This window comes from Euprymna scolopes, chromosome 28 (genome assembly GCF_053919585.1).
Source record: "Euprymna scolopes isolate OS-2025 chromosome 28, ASM5391958v1, whole genome shotgun sequence".
In the NCBI taxonomy this organism is placed as follows: Eukaryota; Metazoa; Mollusca; class Cephalopoda; order Sepiida; family Sepiolidae; genus Euprymna; species Euprymna scolopes.
Window position 1 is genome coordinate 14,199,349 of NC_136509.1, and position 14,996 is coordinate 14,214,344.

The 14,996-nt window shown below is 34.3% G+C and overlaps 1 protein-coding gene across 2 annotated transcripts in view; it reads left to right on the forward strand.

Annotated features, from left to right (window-relative positions):
• LOC145249482 (negative elongation factor D-like) overlaps positions 1 to 12,731 on the forward strand; it is a 67,658-nt gene extending 54,927 nt beyond the window's left edge. The window contains exons 13-16 of one of the 2 annotated variants that reach the window (XM_080111075.1): positions 1,203 to 1,298; positions 6,406 to 6,546; positions 9,056 to 9,185; positions 12,648 to 12,731. In XM_080111075.1, the coding sequence (XP_079967201.1) occupies positions 1,203 to 1,298; positions 6,406 to 6,546; positions 9,056 to 9,185; positions 12,648 to 12,682 (402 nt within the window). In that variant the 3' untranslated portion in view covers positions 12,683 to 12,731. Of the gene's footprint in view, positions 1 to 1,202; positions 2,862 to 4,170; positions 4,692 to 6,405; positions 6,547 to 9,055; positions 9,186 to 12,647 lie in introns of those variants that run through there. The other variant, XR_013863538.1, reaches the window with a different exon arrangement.
• Positions 12,732 to 14,996: the final 2,265 nt, after the last annotated feature.

Here is a 14,996-nt window from a genome sequence, read left to right on the forward strand (position 1 = left end):
TATACAACATATTAACATACATCATCAAACTGGTGCTATCAGATTAGGCTGTCTGAAGATATTAGCTTCCCGAGACGAAATCCACCAAACATTGATACTTTTTTTTTTCTACTTCCTTTTGTAAAATTTAATTATGTTCTGCAAAAACAAAAACAACCCACCTTTTTCCACTTTTCCTTCTTCCCATCTATCTATTCTTCTATCTCCCCCACTTCCTAAGTGGTTTCCTAACTTAAAATGTACCAAACATTAATACTGTAACCCTTTTCCCTCTCCCATTGCAAAACTCATTCATGTTCTGCAGGGCAGGGAACAAAAACGATAAAATCCACTATAAAACCACCAAACCAAACACTACAAACTAGCAATTAGAGATACAAAGAGCTTGAAGAATAAAAACCTTCTACAAAATAACTGGATGCAACATGAATACTATTTCCAACATAACTGGATTCGGCATTAAATAACCCAGAAAGGGGTTGATATGCCATAAAACAAAACAAAAAAAACAAACATTACCAAAACAAAGCAAAAAACCTTCCTTTATACATCATCATCATCAGTATAACGTCCATTTTACATACTGACATGTGTTGAACTGCTTTTAGAAATTCATTTCCAAACTAACTTATCTCTGGCCAGGTCTTTATTTAAACTACACAACCTGAGATACAAAAGTTTTTTTTTTTTTTTTTTTTTTTCGGAATCCATTTAATTCAAAAGAAAATGATCCAACAAATGTCTGGAGATGAAGGTCGGAAGATGATCTGATACTGGATCACCCAACCCCTCTTCAAACTCCGGTTCATTACATTGCTAAATCATTTCAACATCATAATGTTTGGTTTAACGTTCGTTTTACATGCTGACATGTGTTGTACGGCTTTCAGAAATTGATTTCCAAACTAACCTATCTCTGGCCAGATCATTATTTAACTACTTAACCTGAAATATGACAGATTTTCTTTGGAAGTCATTTACATTGTTGAGGTGAGATTTTTATAAGCCATATGCCCTCACTGACGCCAACCCAGTGAAATGATGGAGAAATGTTCTTTTTAAGAGCCATCGTCTTCAGTGATTGCGGGTACTTCACTTAACCCTTATAAAACAAACGAGTCTTTTTTTTTTTTTTGTCATCATAAAATTGCAATAATGTAGACAGAAACTCTTAATATAATTGTCTCTTTCCTTCTTTTTAGATTGTAACCAGTCATATCCTTCTGCACCAAAAAGCTCTTGATCTTCTCATCCGATTGTTTGAAGCTGCATATGAAGAACTGGATGTCTTAGTCAGGGTAAAAACAAAAAAAATTATTTCAATCCTTAATCAGATTTTAACGTGTTCCAATGTTGAGTTGTTTCTTGCAAACAGATGAAATAGATGATTGCCTGCATCGCTGTATTTCCCAAAACTGACGTCTGCTGTAATGATAGCTGGAATTTTACTGCAAACATTGCAACGCATTTGTTTACTATTTTCATTTTGGTTTTTACGAGGTGCCTGCAAGAAGTTTCCAGACTTTTTTTTCATATGGGCACTTTTATTGATGGTTCACACATGAAACTCTAGTCCTCTTCAAAGTAATCTCCTCCAGCTGCAATGCACCTGTACCGTTCCAACAACTTCTAGAAGGCCCTATGGAAGTCCTCTTGTGTACACATGTCAATGACCCTCATCCCAGCCTCTTTAATCTCCTCAGTTGTCTCATAATGACAGCCTCTGAAGTTTTCCTTGAGCTTGGGGAATAACCAAAAGTCATAGGAGCAAGTTCTGAGCTTTTTTTTTTTTTTTTTTACATGGAGGTCACCACTTATCAAGGCCCGGAGGCCACTCAAGGATAAGGGTTATTGCATGTACAGTAATCAGTAAGATAGTATTGTACTAATCATTAGTATTGGAGATTTGATAGTGTCTTACTTAAGAGGGCAGTTTGTCAGGAATTTGTTTATGTTAGACTTGAAGACATCCAAGTTGTAGTCAGGTGGGAAACAGGCAAACGGAAGACAGTTCCACAGTCGTATAGGGTGGCTGAGGAAACATCTTGATACTTATCTTGGTCAAATAGTCAGGGAAAAGGATGAAGTTGTAGACTGGTGCATTCATGCAAATCTTCCACATCTTCTGTTCCGTGTGAATAATTGGGTGTACAATTTCCACACTGACATCAAAATGCACACTTATTGTCTCTATAGACACATGACGGTCCTTATCCATGAAATTCTTTATTTGGCCAATCAACTACGGTATTCTGACTTCCTTATTCCTCCTAAACCTCTCATCATCCCTCAGACTCACTGTCTTCCTTGAATCTCTTATGCCACTTAAAAACTGATGCTTGATTTATGCAGGATGGTCCAAAAGCAGTCCAAACCATTCCATACGTTTCTGCAGCATTTTTTCCAAGTTAAAATAGAATTTTATTACATATCGTTCTTCTAAAGTATCCTCACATCCAGATTACATTTTTGAAATTCACCAGTTGTTACACTCAGGCTTTAGTAGGGTGTATTCCAGTTCCTCTTGTAGCTGGTCATTTGAACCTTAAATCATAAAAATTGGTCAGTCATCTCATAAGATGTATAGCAATAACATACTGAACTTTTAAGAATCTACAACAATTTTAAATGTCTGTACAAAAAGTCTGGAAACTTATTGAAGGCACCTCGCATATCATAATGTTTTGGCTGATATAATCTCTGACCTTCAAGTTCAAATTCAAGAATCTATACAGAATTTTAAACTGAACCCTATATTTAGTCCACTTGGTAGATTGTTCTCGTCCTATCAGCCATGACCAGATAAAAGTTTTAAGTAATTTTTATGTATTCTTCCCATTATTTAAATTCTCCAGACTACTGTTTTCATCTTGGGTGTCATTTTCGCAATGTTTCAATCAATGTAACTTTTCCAGATGTATTTTGTCGAACATGGGGAATGTTTCTTTCGAACTTGACAATCTACATGGAATTTTGAACAGAACGCCGTATTTGCTTCACAGTGGTAGCTCTCATTCTCTCATGACTGGATAGAGGTCCTAAGTATTTTGCAATTGTATTTTCGGTTGCCCAAACTGAGGATTGTACGTTCAATCTTCAGAAGAATGTTATTATTACTATTGAATTTTTCTAAGTAAAATATGCTTAAATATGATATTTTGATTAATGCAGATTTCGTATACATTATTATATTGGACCTAATATATAGTAATGATTTAAAAAATAAAAATGACTTGTGCACTGCCACCGAAACCAAAACGTTTCGCTTATAATTTACTTTTTCCTTTGACATTAATGACTGTGCAAGAAGACATGTTTGCTGCAAGGCTAAAAATTATAACATAAAACAATAGCTATTATGTTACGCATGTATATTCGTGATGTCGTTCGACCATCAACAGGCAAATTCCATTTTTGTTATTTTTCACACTTTTGTATTGATTTTCTCCAGCTAAATATAAAGTTTTGCATGGGTTCGAATACTCTGTATATTAAGATTCATATCTGGAGACTGACAGAGGAGTTACCTAGGCAAAGTTTTTTTAAACAAATATATATACACATACATAAATATATAAAGAAAGAAGTTTGTTTTTCTATAACCTTTTTACGTAAATATTACACAAGTATAAATCATGTAGAATATCTGCATGAATATAATTACATGTAATAGTTAACTGAAGATGATCATCCCATAAGAAAACCTGAAAAAGAGAATTAATTAAAATGAATGTTTAAAAGAATATGCAAATTACCTAGATCTTTTGTAGATGAATGCAATTCCACAACCCATATATAACAAAGTTGTATTTTCTTTTTATATATGAATAGAAAAAAAGGGTTTTTAATATGAATTACAATACACAAAGACTCCCAAATTTATAGGAGTATATATATATATATATATATATATATATATATATATATATATACATATATATATATATATATATACATATATATATATATATATATAATGTTATTATTTACTTATTACTGTATATATTATCTATTATTTATAATTAATGGTTCCCACATCGTGTTAAATTATATACTAGGTCTATTAGTATTTGATCGTCACTCAACTGCTTCTTTAAGGCGTCTTAATTTCCACCGTTCTTCTGTCTATAATGTAATATACTATTCCTTGTCATTATTGCTAGTAGTGAGGATTGAACTCTCAACCTTCAGAAGACTGTCACTTAGATCTTATTTATCTGTTGCATGGGTTGGAGGTCACATTGGTTGAAACACTGACAAAATAACAACCAAGATGATAACAGAAGTCTGAGTAATCCAAATTATCGATGCTCGTCCTAAAATTACAAAACATAGAACCATGACAAAGAATTTTGAAATTGTTTTCATCAATTGTAAAACTCCATCGTTTTGGATGCCTATCATGTCATCCACCAGCAGTCATTCAATCTACTACAAAGTATCGATGGCTCAACATTGAATCTGGCACTTGATCTTCATATTTGCTGCCGTGTCAATTATGTGGATTCGACTACTACTGCAACAAATGGATTTTTCTTACAAATAAAATTACAACGCTGAATCATAAAACTGTTTTTTATTTGGAAAAGTTTAAAATGAAAACAGATTTCTCTACCAAACGTTAAACTTCCAACCAAATACAAAACAGACTGTCCCCTTAAAATCCTTATTGTACTTTTTTCTCAACAAAATCAAAACATCTCCTTGACACGCAAAACCTACAACCTGCTTGCTGGTTGGGCGTAAATACCAAAAATCTCCTTCTCTGTGTTTTGTTTAAAATATATAGAGACTCTGCTTTTCTTTTTATGGAAATCACTCCAGACAAGACATGAAGCCACTTGATGTAAGGAGCTAAAAAAAATGTTTTTAAATACTACAAGGTCAAAAACTTGTCAATGACAAATGTCAGGTGGAATAGATTTTGACCCAGAAAACAGCAACTCTTCCCTCTTTGTCAGAAACATTGCTTCTGGAATGTGAGGACTAAAGGACAAAATAAGGGAAACAAAACTTGGTGACATTTACTCAGGATGGTTTGAGCCAACTCCTTCTGTAGAACACGCAGCATCCTGGCTAAACGTAGACACTGCATGACGGTCTGCAGTGGCCAAGATAGAGATTGGCAGCCAGTCCTGGGACCAGCAGTGAACACTGAACTGGAGCTTTGATAGTGTGTAAATCACATCTTCAGCTGGCTTCCCGGGCATCTTCATTAACCTTGGAGTGATTTTGGAGCTATTGTTTCATGATTGAACTATCCTGGATCGTGGCGTGTAGTATTGCTGAACCAATGAAGTTTCCTCTTTTATAGAGAGACATCAAACGACATTTTCGTTTGGATCACACAGAGATCTATTGAGGATCGGGTGTTTACTTATCGAACATTAAACTTGGTCACCATGGCAACTACCAACTAAAGTGAACGTAACTTCTCTGTGATCTCTTGTGTTTCATTTTCAATCAAATTTCTCGGAAATCAAAGGGTCTCCCTTCCTGAGGCTAACATATGATCTCTATATGAGATACATAGGCAGTCAGATATTCCATTAAATTTCTCCTTTATATCTTGAACACAGACTTTGTAAAGAAGTTGAGAACATAATTTTCCTCCCTCCCCAATAAACCATTTAAGTATGTTATATATCTTTTTTGTGACCTCTTGGTTTTACTGGATTCCAGGACAAGAATTTATCTAGTCTGGTGGAGTACCCAGTTTCATGACTTCATTTCAGATATTGACGGTATGAGACTCTAAAAAAGCAACCCAACGTGGACATGCCTCAGAAGCAGGTATGCATCATTGAATTCCTGACAAAAGTACATTGAGAATGGTGTTGACTATGTGGAAAATCAAATTCTTGAGCACAAAAGGTCGCTCGTTTTAATGGTACTATTCCCATCTTCATATCTCAAACTTTTTGACTTAAAACAAAATAGGAGGTTTTACTTTTGGAACTGCTCTCATATGTTATTTTGAATATTTGGTCATGGTTTACTACTAGGGAAAAATATCCTCATGCCATGTTGTCCTGACAAACCCTTGTACAGAGAGACCTTAGACACTCGAGGATAGTGTCTAGTAGACATTTAGGTTCTCTCCAGTAAGCATCTCATGTGGCTCACTTCATGAGCATGGAACATAGTTTTTAAAAGGCGATTATTTACTTTGTTTTTTATTTTTTTTCAAAATCTTATCCCATTTTCTGAGTGATCACACCTAAAGGTAAATGTTTTTTTTCCAATCACAAGTCTTTTTTTTTTTTTTGTATGGATTACACCGATGCACCAAACTAAACATGTAGCGTTTCACATGCTTACAATCGTTTGTATCAAAATATATTTGGATAAACTTTGACCATAACTTTTCCCGTAAAATAACCTTTAAAAAATGTCTGTTTTTAGCTGGAACTGAAAAAGACTGTGCTTGATCGTATGGTGCATGTTTTTAGCCGAGGTTGTGTGATTCCCGTGGTCAGCTACATCCGCAAATGTTTCGAGAAACAAGATACGGATATTTCTTTGATCCGTCATTTTGTCATTGAAGTAAGTAAAAAAAAAAAAATAAATAAATAAACACACTAGGAAGGTTTGTTTTCTTTAAAACCAACTCTTTGCTTGATAAATGATTTATATGGGCCATATTTATTTTCCAATTATAATTTTCACTTGATTTAATTCTCATCTTCATTGTGGCTGCCATCCACAGTGAATTCGGCTTCGATCAGTCTGATAAGCTTTTGAAATCATTCCAAAACTACACCTGGCAATTCTACGCCTCAGCTGTTTCTCAACTCTTGATTTTTTTATCATTACAAGCACCTATGTTTACCCAGCTGGGCAAACTTGAGTCCTTGTACCGGAAAAATATCCAGTAATTAAAACGTTGTTTAGTAAATCGATATTTTTTTGCATTTCCATACACCAAACATGGATATAAATATCACTAAAACATCCGCTGGGTCATAAGCTTCATTTCGAACCACCTGCCTCTCTCACACACACACACGCACACACATGCACACACACACTCACACACACACATGCACACACACACTCACACACACGCACAGAGTAAATCAAACTTACTAAGGGAGATAATAACTTCCGGTGAATACCGGAAAAGTATCCAGTAAATAAAACGTTGTTTAGTAAATAGTTATTTTTTTGCATTTCCATACACCAAACATGGACATAAATATCACTAAAACATCCGCTGGGTCATAAGCTTCATTTTGGTACCTTACTTGCCTGGTTGGGTTGCCTGTAGGCTGAGACAAACCGCGTCACACACACACAGTACGAAAATTTATAATAGGATATATTGCGGCTTGATAGAAGTCCAGAGTTTGCCTTGACTGTGGAACCATGTTTCAGAATTGTGTGACTGAGTATCTGGGTTGGAAATCGCTTTTTGGTGAACTTTGTGTCTGATGCATGACGACCTGCTTCCTAATATGCTTGACTGGCCAAATTCATTGTCACAAACTTTTTTTTGTCAGGTTGGCAGGTGTTTTTTCCCCCAAACAACGCATATTACCACTTAGAACATAAGGAGCTGCTATTTGAAATTGTGTCTAACAGAAGACTGTGGGGAGTTGAGCAGCGAGTTGTCTGTTCAGATTACATTAAACTTTCGCACATTATTACAGTCGGGGAAGCAGGAAACGCCGAATAGATTCTGAAGTCTAGCAATCTAAGTTAAAATAACTATTAGAGTAAATAAAACTTATTGTAGATTAATAACAAAAAACAAATGACTACTTTTTGCTGAACACCCAAGGAAAGTTGCAGAACATATACTACACTTTGATCCCGGCCCGAAGGCCAAGAACAACAGAAAAAGTCCATGGGGTTTTATTCAATCATAATAGTTCATATTTTTTATGTTATATTACATTAAACATTTGTCGTGTGCTTTATACCAGATGCTGTTTTTTTCTTTTTTTTCTTCTGTCTTATTTTATTTCCCTTTCTCCTCTCTGGAAAATTTATCTTATTTCAAACGATTTGTAAATGATAATGTAGAAAACTTATTTTTATTTCATCAAAAAGTTACACGCTATCTCTTCCTGTCATCTACTTGGGGATCTTTCTCTTGCTAACGACCATTTTTTTTTTTTTTCTTTATTACTTGGACCAAACATTAAGGTTTTGAACTTTATTATACAAAGAAAAAAATTTAAATATTCTTTTTATACAAAAAGCTAATTTTAACAGAATTGGAAAAGCAAAAATTAAACGTCCTTTGTTATCCTTCCTCCTCCAAAATTAGATTCTAAATGTGAATACATTTAAAAAAAAAAAAAAAAAAAAAAAGTGAAACAAATAAGCAAAAAAAAAAAAACAATTATTTACAATTCAGATTTACACTTAAATTTGACATAATATAGTACCTAATTTCTGGATTTTTCCTAAAGTTTTTTATTTTATATGGGAAATAAACTCTGTGAATGGGTGAGGGGGTTAGTAACAAGGTCATTATGGGAAATGGAAGTGCTTGTCACTTAAATTATAACAAGCTATAACTTTTTCCCCCCCATTATTCAGACTATTTTTATTATTTTCACATTGTTTTGACTGATATACTCTCAATCTTCTTCAGGTGTATCTGTTTTTTTTTATTTAGGAATCTTTCTATCGATCCCTTTATTTAATACACGAAAGGCACCTGAAGAAGGTTGTAGGTTACATCGACCGAAACGTTGTAAAAAACAAAAAAAAAACAGCTAAGATGAAAATAGTAGTTCCAATAGAAATGTTTTTATTTGCATTTGTATTACCTTTTGAGTTGTCTCCCTTGTTTTTTTAATGAACAAAGTTACTTCCCTTCCTATCATATTCGATTTGTTCAGATCAAAATTCGATCGTGATGCTATTTTTTTTTAAGCATTTCACATATATGATTCAAGTTGCTGTAATTTAAAAAAAGAAATTACATTAAATATGGTTTTATGCAATAATATGCAGTATTTTTTTTTTTTTTTTTTTAAAGGTTTGAATTAGTGTAAAGTATTTTTCTGTGAAAATGTCTGATGACTGTTTTTACCTGCAGGTGTTGGATATGATCACTCCCCCATACACATCAGAATTCATTCAGCTGTTGTTGCCGCTTATTGAAAATGAAGACATCACTGGATCACTGAGGAGCGAAGATGGGTCAGATCCAGTTACAGAATTCATTAGTAAGTCTAATATATTGCCTTGTCAATTATTTTTAGATTAATTAATAGACAAATGCCATTTTGATGAAGATGTGTCTTCAAGGATTTCACCAAGAAATGATTACAAAAATTCAGTAAAAATCTGGAAAATGTAATTTGCAAACGTTTAGAAAAAAGTATTTTTGTATCGAACATAATTTCATGTTTTTTTTTTTTTTTTTAATTCAATTTTCACCCCAAACAAGGCACAGTGCCACTTTGAAGCAGGGGGCTGCCATCAGGGACTTAATTAGCGGGGTCATTATGAAGGGAGATGAGTAGAAAGATGTTTGTTAACATTACACTTGAACTTCTGCATATCATTGCAGTTGGGAAAGCAGAATCCCGGAAGGGAGTTCCAAAGACCCGCAGTTTTTGGGAAGAAACTATTGGAGTAAAAGGCTTTCTTGCACCTAGGGATCTCTACTGTAAAGGGATGAGACTCAGTAGCTTGTCGGGTTTGTCGGGGGTAGTTACGTTGGGGAGGTACAAGTGTTTGCAGTTCGTCAGAGCATTCACCATTAAAGTATTTGTAGAACAGGCAGAGGGATGCAACATCTCGTCGATGGAACAGAGGCTGAAGCCTAGATGACAGTTCAGGACCTATCAGGTTGGCGACTCTCTTTTGAACCCTGTCCAGGAGCGAGAGACAAGCAGCAGATGCATCAGCCCAGATGTGACAACAGTACTCCATACATGGGCGAATGGTTGCCTTATAGAGGTATAGGATACTGTCAGGCGTAAATAGTTTTCTAGCACGGTAGAGGGAGCCAACCTTCCTTGCAGCAGCCTTGGCAATGCTCTCAATGTATCTATTCCAGTTCATATTCCCTGTAGTTAGGCCGAGGAGTTTAAAAGAAGTACTTTCAGGCAATGTGTTCTTGGCCATTGCTATTGGTGGCAGAGAAGGTTTCTTGTAGTTATTGAAAGAAACAAGCTTAGTCTTAGCAGCATTGAATGTGACCAACCATTTTTGTCCCCATTCCACTACGGATTGGAGGTCATCCTCTATTGTTTCTGCCATTTCCTTGGATATGTGTTCATTTGTTTTCCCCTCATATCTGTTATAGAGAGTGGTGTCATCGGCAAATATACCCATCTCCGAAACAATTTTATCAGGGAGGTCGTTTATGAATATCAGGAATAATAGAGGTCCAAGGATAGACCCCTGAGGCATTTATGTCATATTATTTCGATGTACGACCGTCGAGGACAACTTTGATTTTTCTATTACTTAAGACGGATTTAATTACATTATGAATTCTTCCAGTGATTCCATATGATCTAATTTTCCTTAGAAGACCATCGTGCCATACCCTATCAAAAGCCTTAGATATATATCAAGGGCCACCGCTCTACCCTCCCCTGTTTTATCCAATGAACGGTATATACGTTCAGAAACTACAGTTAAGATATCTGCTGTTGAACGGGCTTGCCTGAATCCATATTGTTTGTTAGTCAGGAGTTTAGCAGCTGTTAGGTGCTGGACTAGGGCTTGATTAACTAAGGACTAAAATATTTTGGCGAAAAGCGGGAGGAGGCTAATGGGGCGATAATTTAGTGGGTCAGTTCTTTCACCAGAATTCTTGAAGACTGGTACCACAGAGGCGGTTTTCCAGCAGTCGGGAAAACAAGATTCGTTAAGGCATTTATTGTAAAGTTTGGACAGAACTGGAGCAACCTTGGCAGAACATTTTTTTAATAGCACAGCCGGGATGAGATCTGGTCCACATGCTTTTGAGGTGTCTAGGTTTTTTATAATATCATGTACCTGAGAAGGGGGTTTTCTTTTTTCTTTTTAAGATATACATTGAATATCCAACTATTTATTTTATTTAAATAAATATTTGAATATAAAATAATTTTAAAAAATGATTTAGAAAATGTCCTGCCAAAAAATAGTGGGGGGAAAAAAATAATAATAATGGTAACCCTTCCACCGTTTAAGGGAGTGAAAATGAAATCCTAATAAGCAGTGTTTCAAAACTGTTTATATCAAACACAATAGCTTTTGTTCTACTCAATGAATTTTCATAATTTTTGGATATATTACTACTTTTGACTTGACAATTGATTACATAATATTGTTTTTGATTTGTCGACTATATCTTAACAAGCACCAAATCTTTTTACGTAAAAAATGGCACAGTGTTTGATCCGAATGTGGTATTCATTACAATAAAATCGAACATACCTGTTTTATCTCATTCACGTGTCCTTGGTCATTCTATGGTTCGGCTGCATCTGTTCTCTTAACCTTGCCTCTAAAACCAAACCTTTCTCAACACAAATGATAGGCGCAAGTTTCTGTTTTTCTAGACAAGTGAGTTTTATTCAACATTATTATACCACAGTCAAATTCTCGTTGCCAATTCTCGCTACATTAGAGGGAGTGTGGGGCTTTATTTTACTATGATCTCATCCGTTATATGCCTTTTCTCATTGTCTCAACAATAACTTTGTCTGATCCATCCTCTCTGAGATTCAGAGACTGACTTTATGATTTGTTTTTTCTATTTGTTCTTTCTGCCAATCCTGAACCAGACTCCATCGTCTCCTCACAACTCTCACCAAATTCAACTCTCTTGCACACAGCTCTGCTAAATCACCATCCGGCGACATCGTGCCATGTGTCAATGAGTGCTTTGCAGCTTGACTCCTTTCTCTCATGTGACCATTTTTGCTAAACAACTGCAGTTATATTACTTGTACTGATCATATGAATTAGTAATATAAACAGTCAGTCCTCATCTAAAAAAAAGTCCGAACTTTAACTGCAGCTGTGTTCGCAACAGATTTAAAAAAAACAAAAAACTTAATAACTTCTAATCTAAAAAACAAGAAGCTCCAATTCTCACTTCTATATACTTGTACTAGCCGCAACTGCCGATTTGTCTATGCAGGGCCCCCCTTTTGGTCAAGATCAAAGTGTAGTATCTGTTCTTCAGATGCTGCACTTCATTTTCTTGTTCTCTTTCGGTGGAGGAGAAATCCTTCACGACTGAGACAATTTTTATTTTTGTACCTTTTCTCCATGTTAAAAAACGACCCTGGTGTCTAACTCTGTCCCGTGGGGAGGCATAGTAAATAGTACATCAAAAACCATGCAAAGAAAGAAATTGACCACATAAAAAAAAAAAAAAAAAATAGACCAGTAACGGTGACTTACTATAAAAGCAAACCTCACACAAAATAATCTTTTGCACATATTGAATATCGTTCCAAAGGGTGTGCCATTGCTTTTTGAAATTTTTGTATTTTCAAAATTGAATGTGTACTTTTAAAATTGAATGTGTATTTTCAAAATTGAATGTGTATTTTTAAAATTGAATGTGTACTTTTAAAATTGAATGTGTATTTTCAGAATTGAATGTGTATTTTCAAAATTGAATGTCTAAAAGTTGATGACTGCTTAACAAAAGGTTTCATTTTCTTTTCTTTCAGCTCATTGTCATTCAAACTACATCATGGTGACGTGAAACAATTATGAACCCCATTTTTTTTTTTTTTTTTCCTTCGGATTACTTTATCCATTCCGACTTCAACAGACAATTGGGGAAATCTACACAAAACAATTTGACTTCTCGACGAAACGATCAAAACTGGTGCTTTTTTTAATAATATAATTTTCAGTCAGTTTGTGTAGGCAACCATTTGCAGTTTTAAGAAAGAAAAAAAATTAAGCTATCATTTGTTTCCTGTCCGTTCCTCCAAGAAAACCAATACAAGCATTAAAAAAAATATATAGAAAGATGATGCCATTTTCTTTTCCTGGAGATTTTTTTTTTTTTTAAACCATGTTTCTGTCGCCTATTTGATTAAACCTTCCCCCCTCCCTCAGCCTCTACCACTCCAATCACCTAGTGAACGGATTGAATACAATGTGGTTATTGGAGGAAACGTTTTAAAAAGTGGCAGAGTTGTCCAAATGCTAAGCTAATGGTTCAACTTGATTTTTTTTTCAAAGATTTTTTTTTTTCTGGTTTTTGTTGATCACAAGTTGTTTTTTTTTTTTTTTTCTTTTTTTTTTAAATCCTAATTTACAAGAAATCTTTTCTTTTCCCTAATGGCACAGAACTCTAACGCCATTAATTACAGGTAGATCTGGAGGAAGTAAATAGAATTTGTAAAGATTTTGTTCTTATTTATCTGGGACCAAGATGATCTAGTCTAAAAGAAGAGTTATATATATATATATATATATTTATATATATATATATATATATATATGATTAGTTTTTTTGGAAAAAGAATTCCAGCAGAGTGCTCAATTAAAAGGAAAATCCAAATTTTAAGAGCGTACTTATATTTTGTGTACAGAAAGTTGTTAGTTGAGACAGGTCATTGGTACCGTCGGTTTCAAGCCCGATAATAAGGCCCGTTTAAGGTATCCTTATCGAGCTCTCTTCAGCCAATATTCGTCTCTTATTGACGAATATTGGCTGAAGAGAGCTCGATAAGGATACCTTAAACGGGCCTTATTATCGGGCTTGAAACCGACGGTACCAATGACCTGTCTCAACTAACAACTTTCTGTACACAAAATATATATATATATATATATATATATATATATATAAATGACAGAAAGTCTATATTCGAAATTCCAAGATGTAGATTATTTTTTTCAGCATGCTAAAATGTTCCTATTCGTGACCGCACCTGTTCATAGTGCAGAAACAATGCTTCACTCATCAGAAGAATAATAACTCATCAGAAGAATAATAACTCATCAGAAGAATAATAACTCATCAGAAGAATAATAACTCATCAGAAGAATAATAACTCATCAGAAGAAAAGAAAAAAAAAATATGGACATGATTACATAAATCCGAAAAAATCGGAAGAGAAGTTGCATCGTGTTAAGTGATATTTACGCCATCTTTGATATAGACTTTTTGTCATTTATTTGTATATGCTCTGTTATATTTTAATATACATCGAGCTTGATAAATAAAAGGATTGGTATAAATATAGGGTGAAATATAATTGAACAGTCATTTTTCCAATGACTCCTAGGGGTTTCTTAATAGATGATCTGTGACCCAAAATGTTACAAACTATCGAGATAAAGCCCATCCTCCCCATCTCTGTTTTAATAGATGAAGTCCTTAGGTAAGTGTTTGAAAGACAAATAAGATGATAAACAAGATTCAGAGTTTTAGTGTGTGTGCATGTATATATATATAATATAAAGTTATGAAATATATGGCAATTAAGCTACACAGAATATTCTGCGTTTCATTCTCATGAGAATTCGTCAGGCTAAGAATCAAATGTGGAATATTCTGTGTATCTTAATTGCCATGTATATTTTCATAATTTACTACCTAGCTTTACCTATGTATTGAGCACTTGAAGTAAATACTGAAAATTTACGTATAAAATTATATCTTTGTATATTTGTGATTAAATGAAGTTATATATTTATATATATAAACACACACAAAAGGCACTTCGTTTGCACGTTATTTGTTCCCTATAAACTCCAAAAGGGCTGGGACGATTTGTTGTTTTTTTTAATTTTACACAATTGTACCTTATGTGTCTGGAAGTGTTCTTAGATAGGTTTATATCAGCATGCCTCCAATAAGTATAAAAAATTGATAATCGAAAAAAATCCAATTAAAGAAGAAACAATTCGATTTTAACATAAGTTAACACTCTTATACAGCCTAACATCACAAGTGCATTTGAAAAGCTTTATCACCACACAAGCAGAAAGGCCTGGCATATAAAATCAACAGTAAGATAGAAGCTTGTTCGAAATGAATGTTTCTGTTTAGAGCACA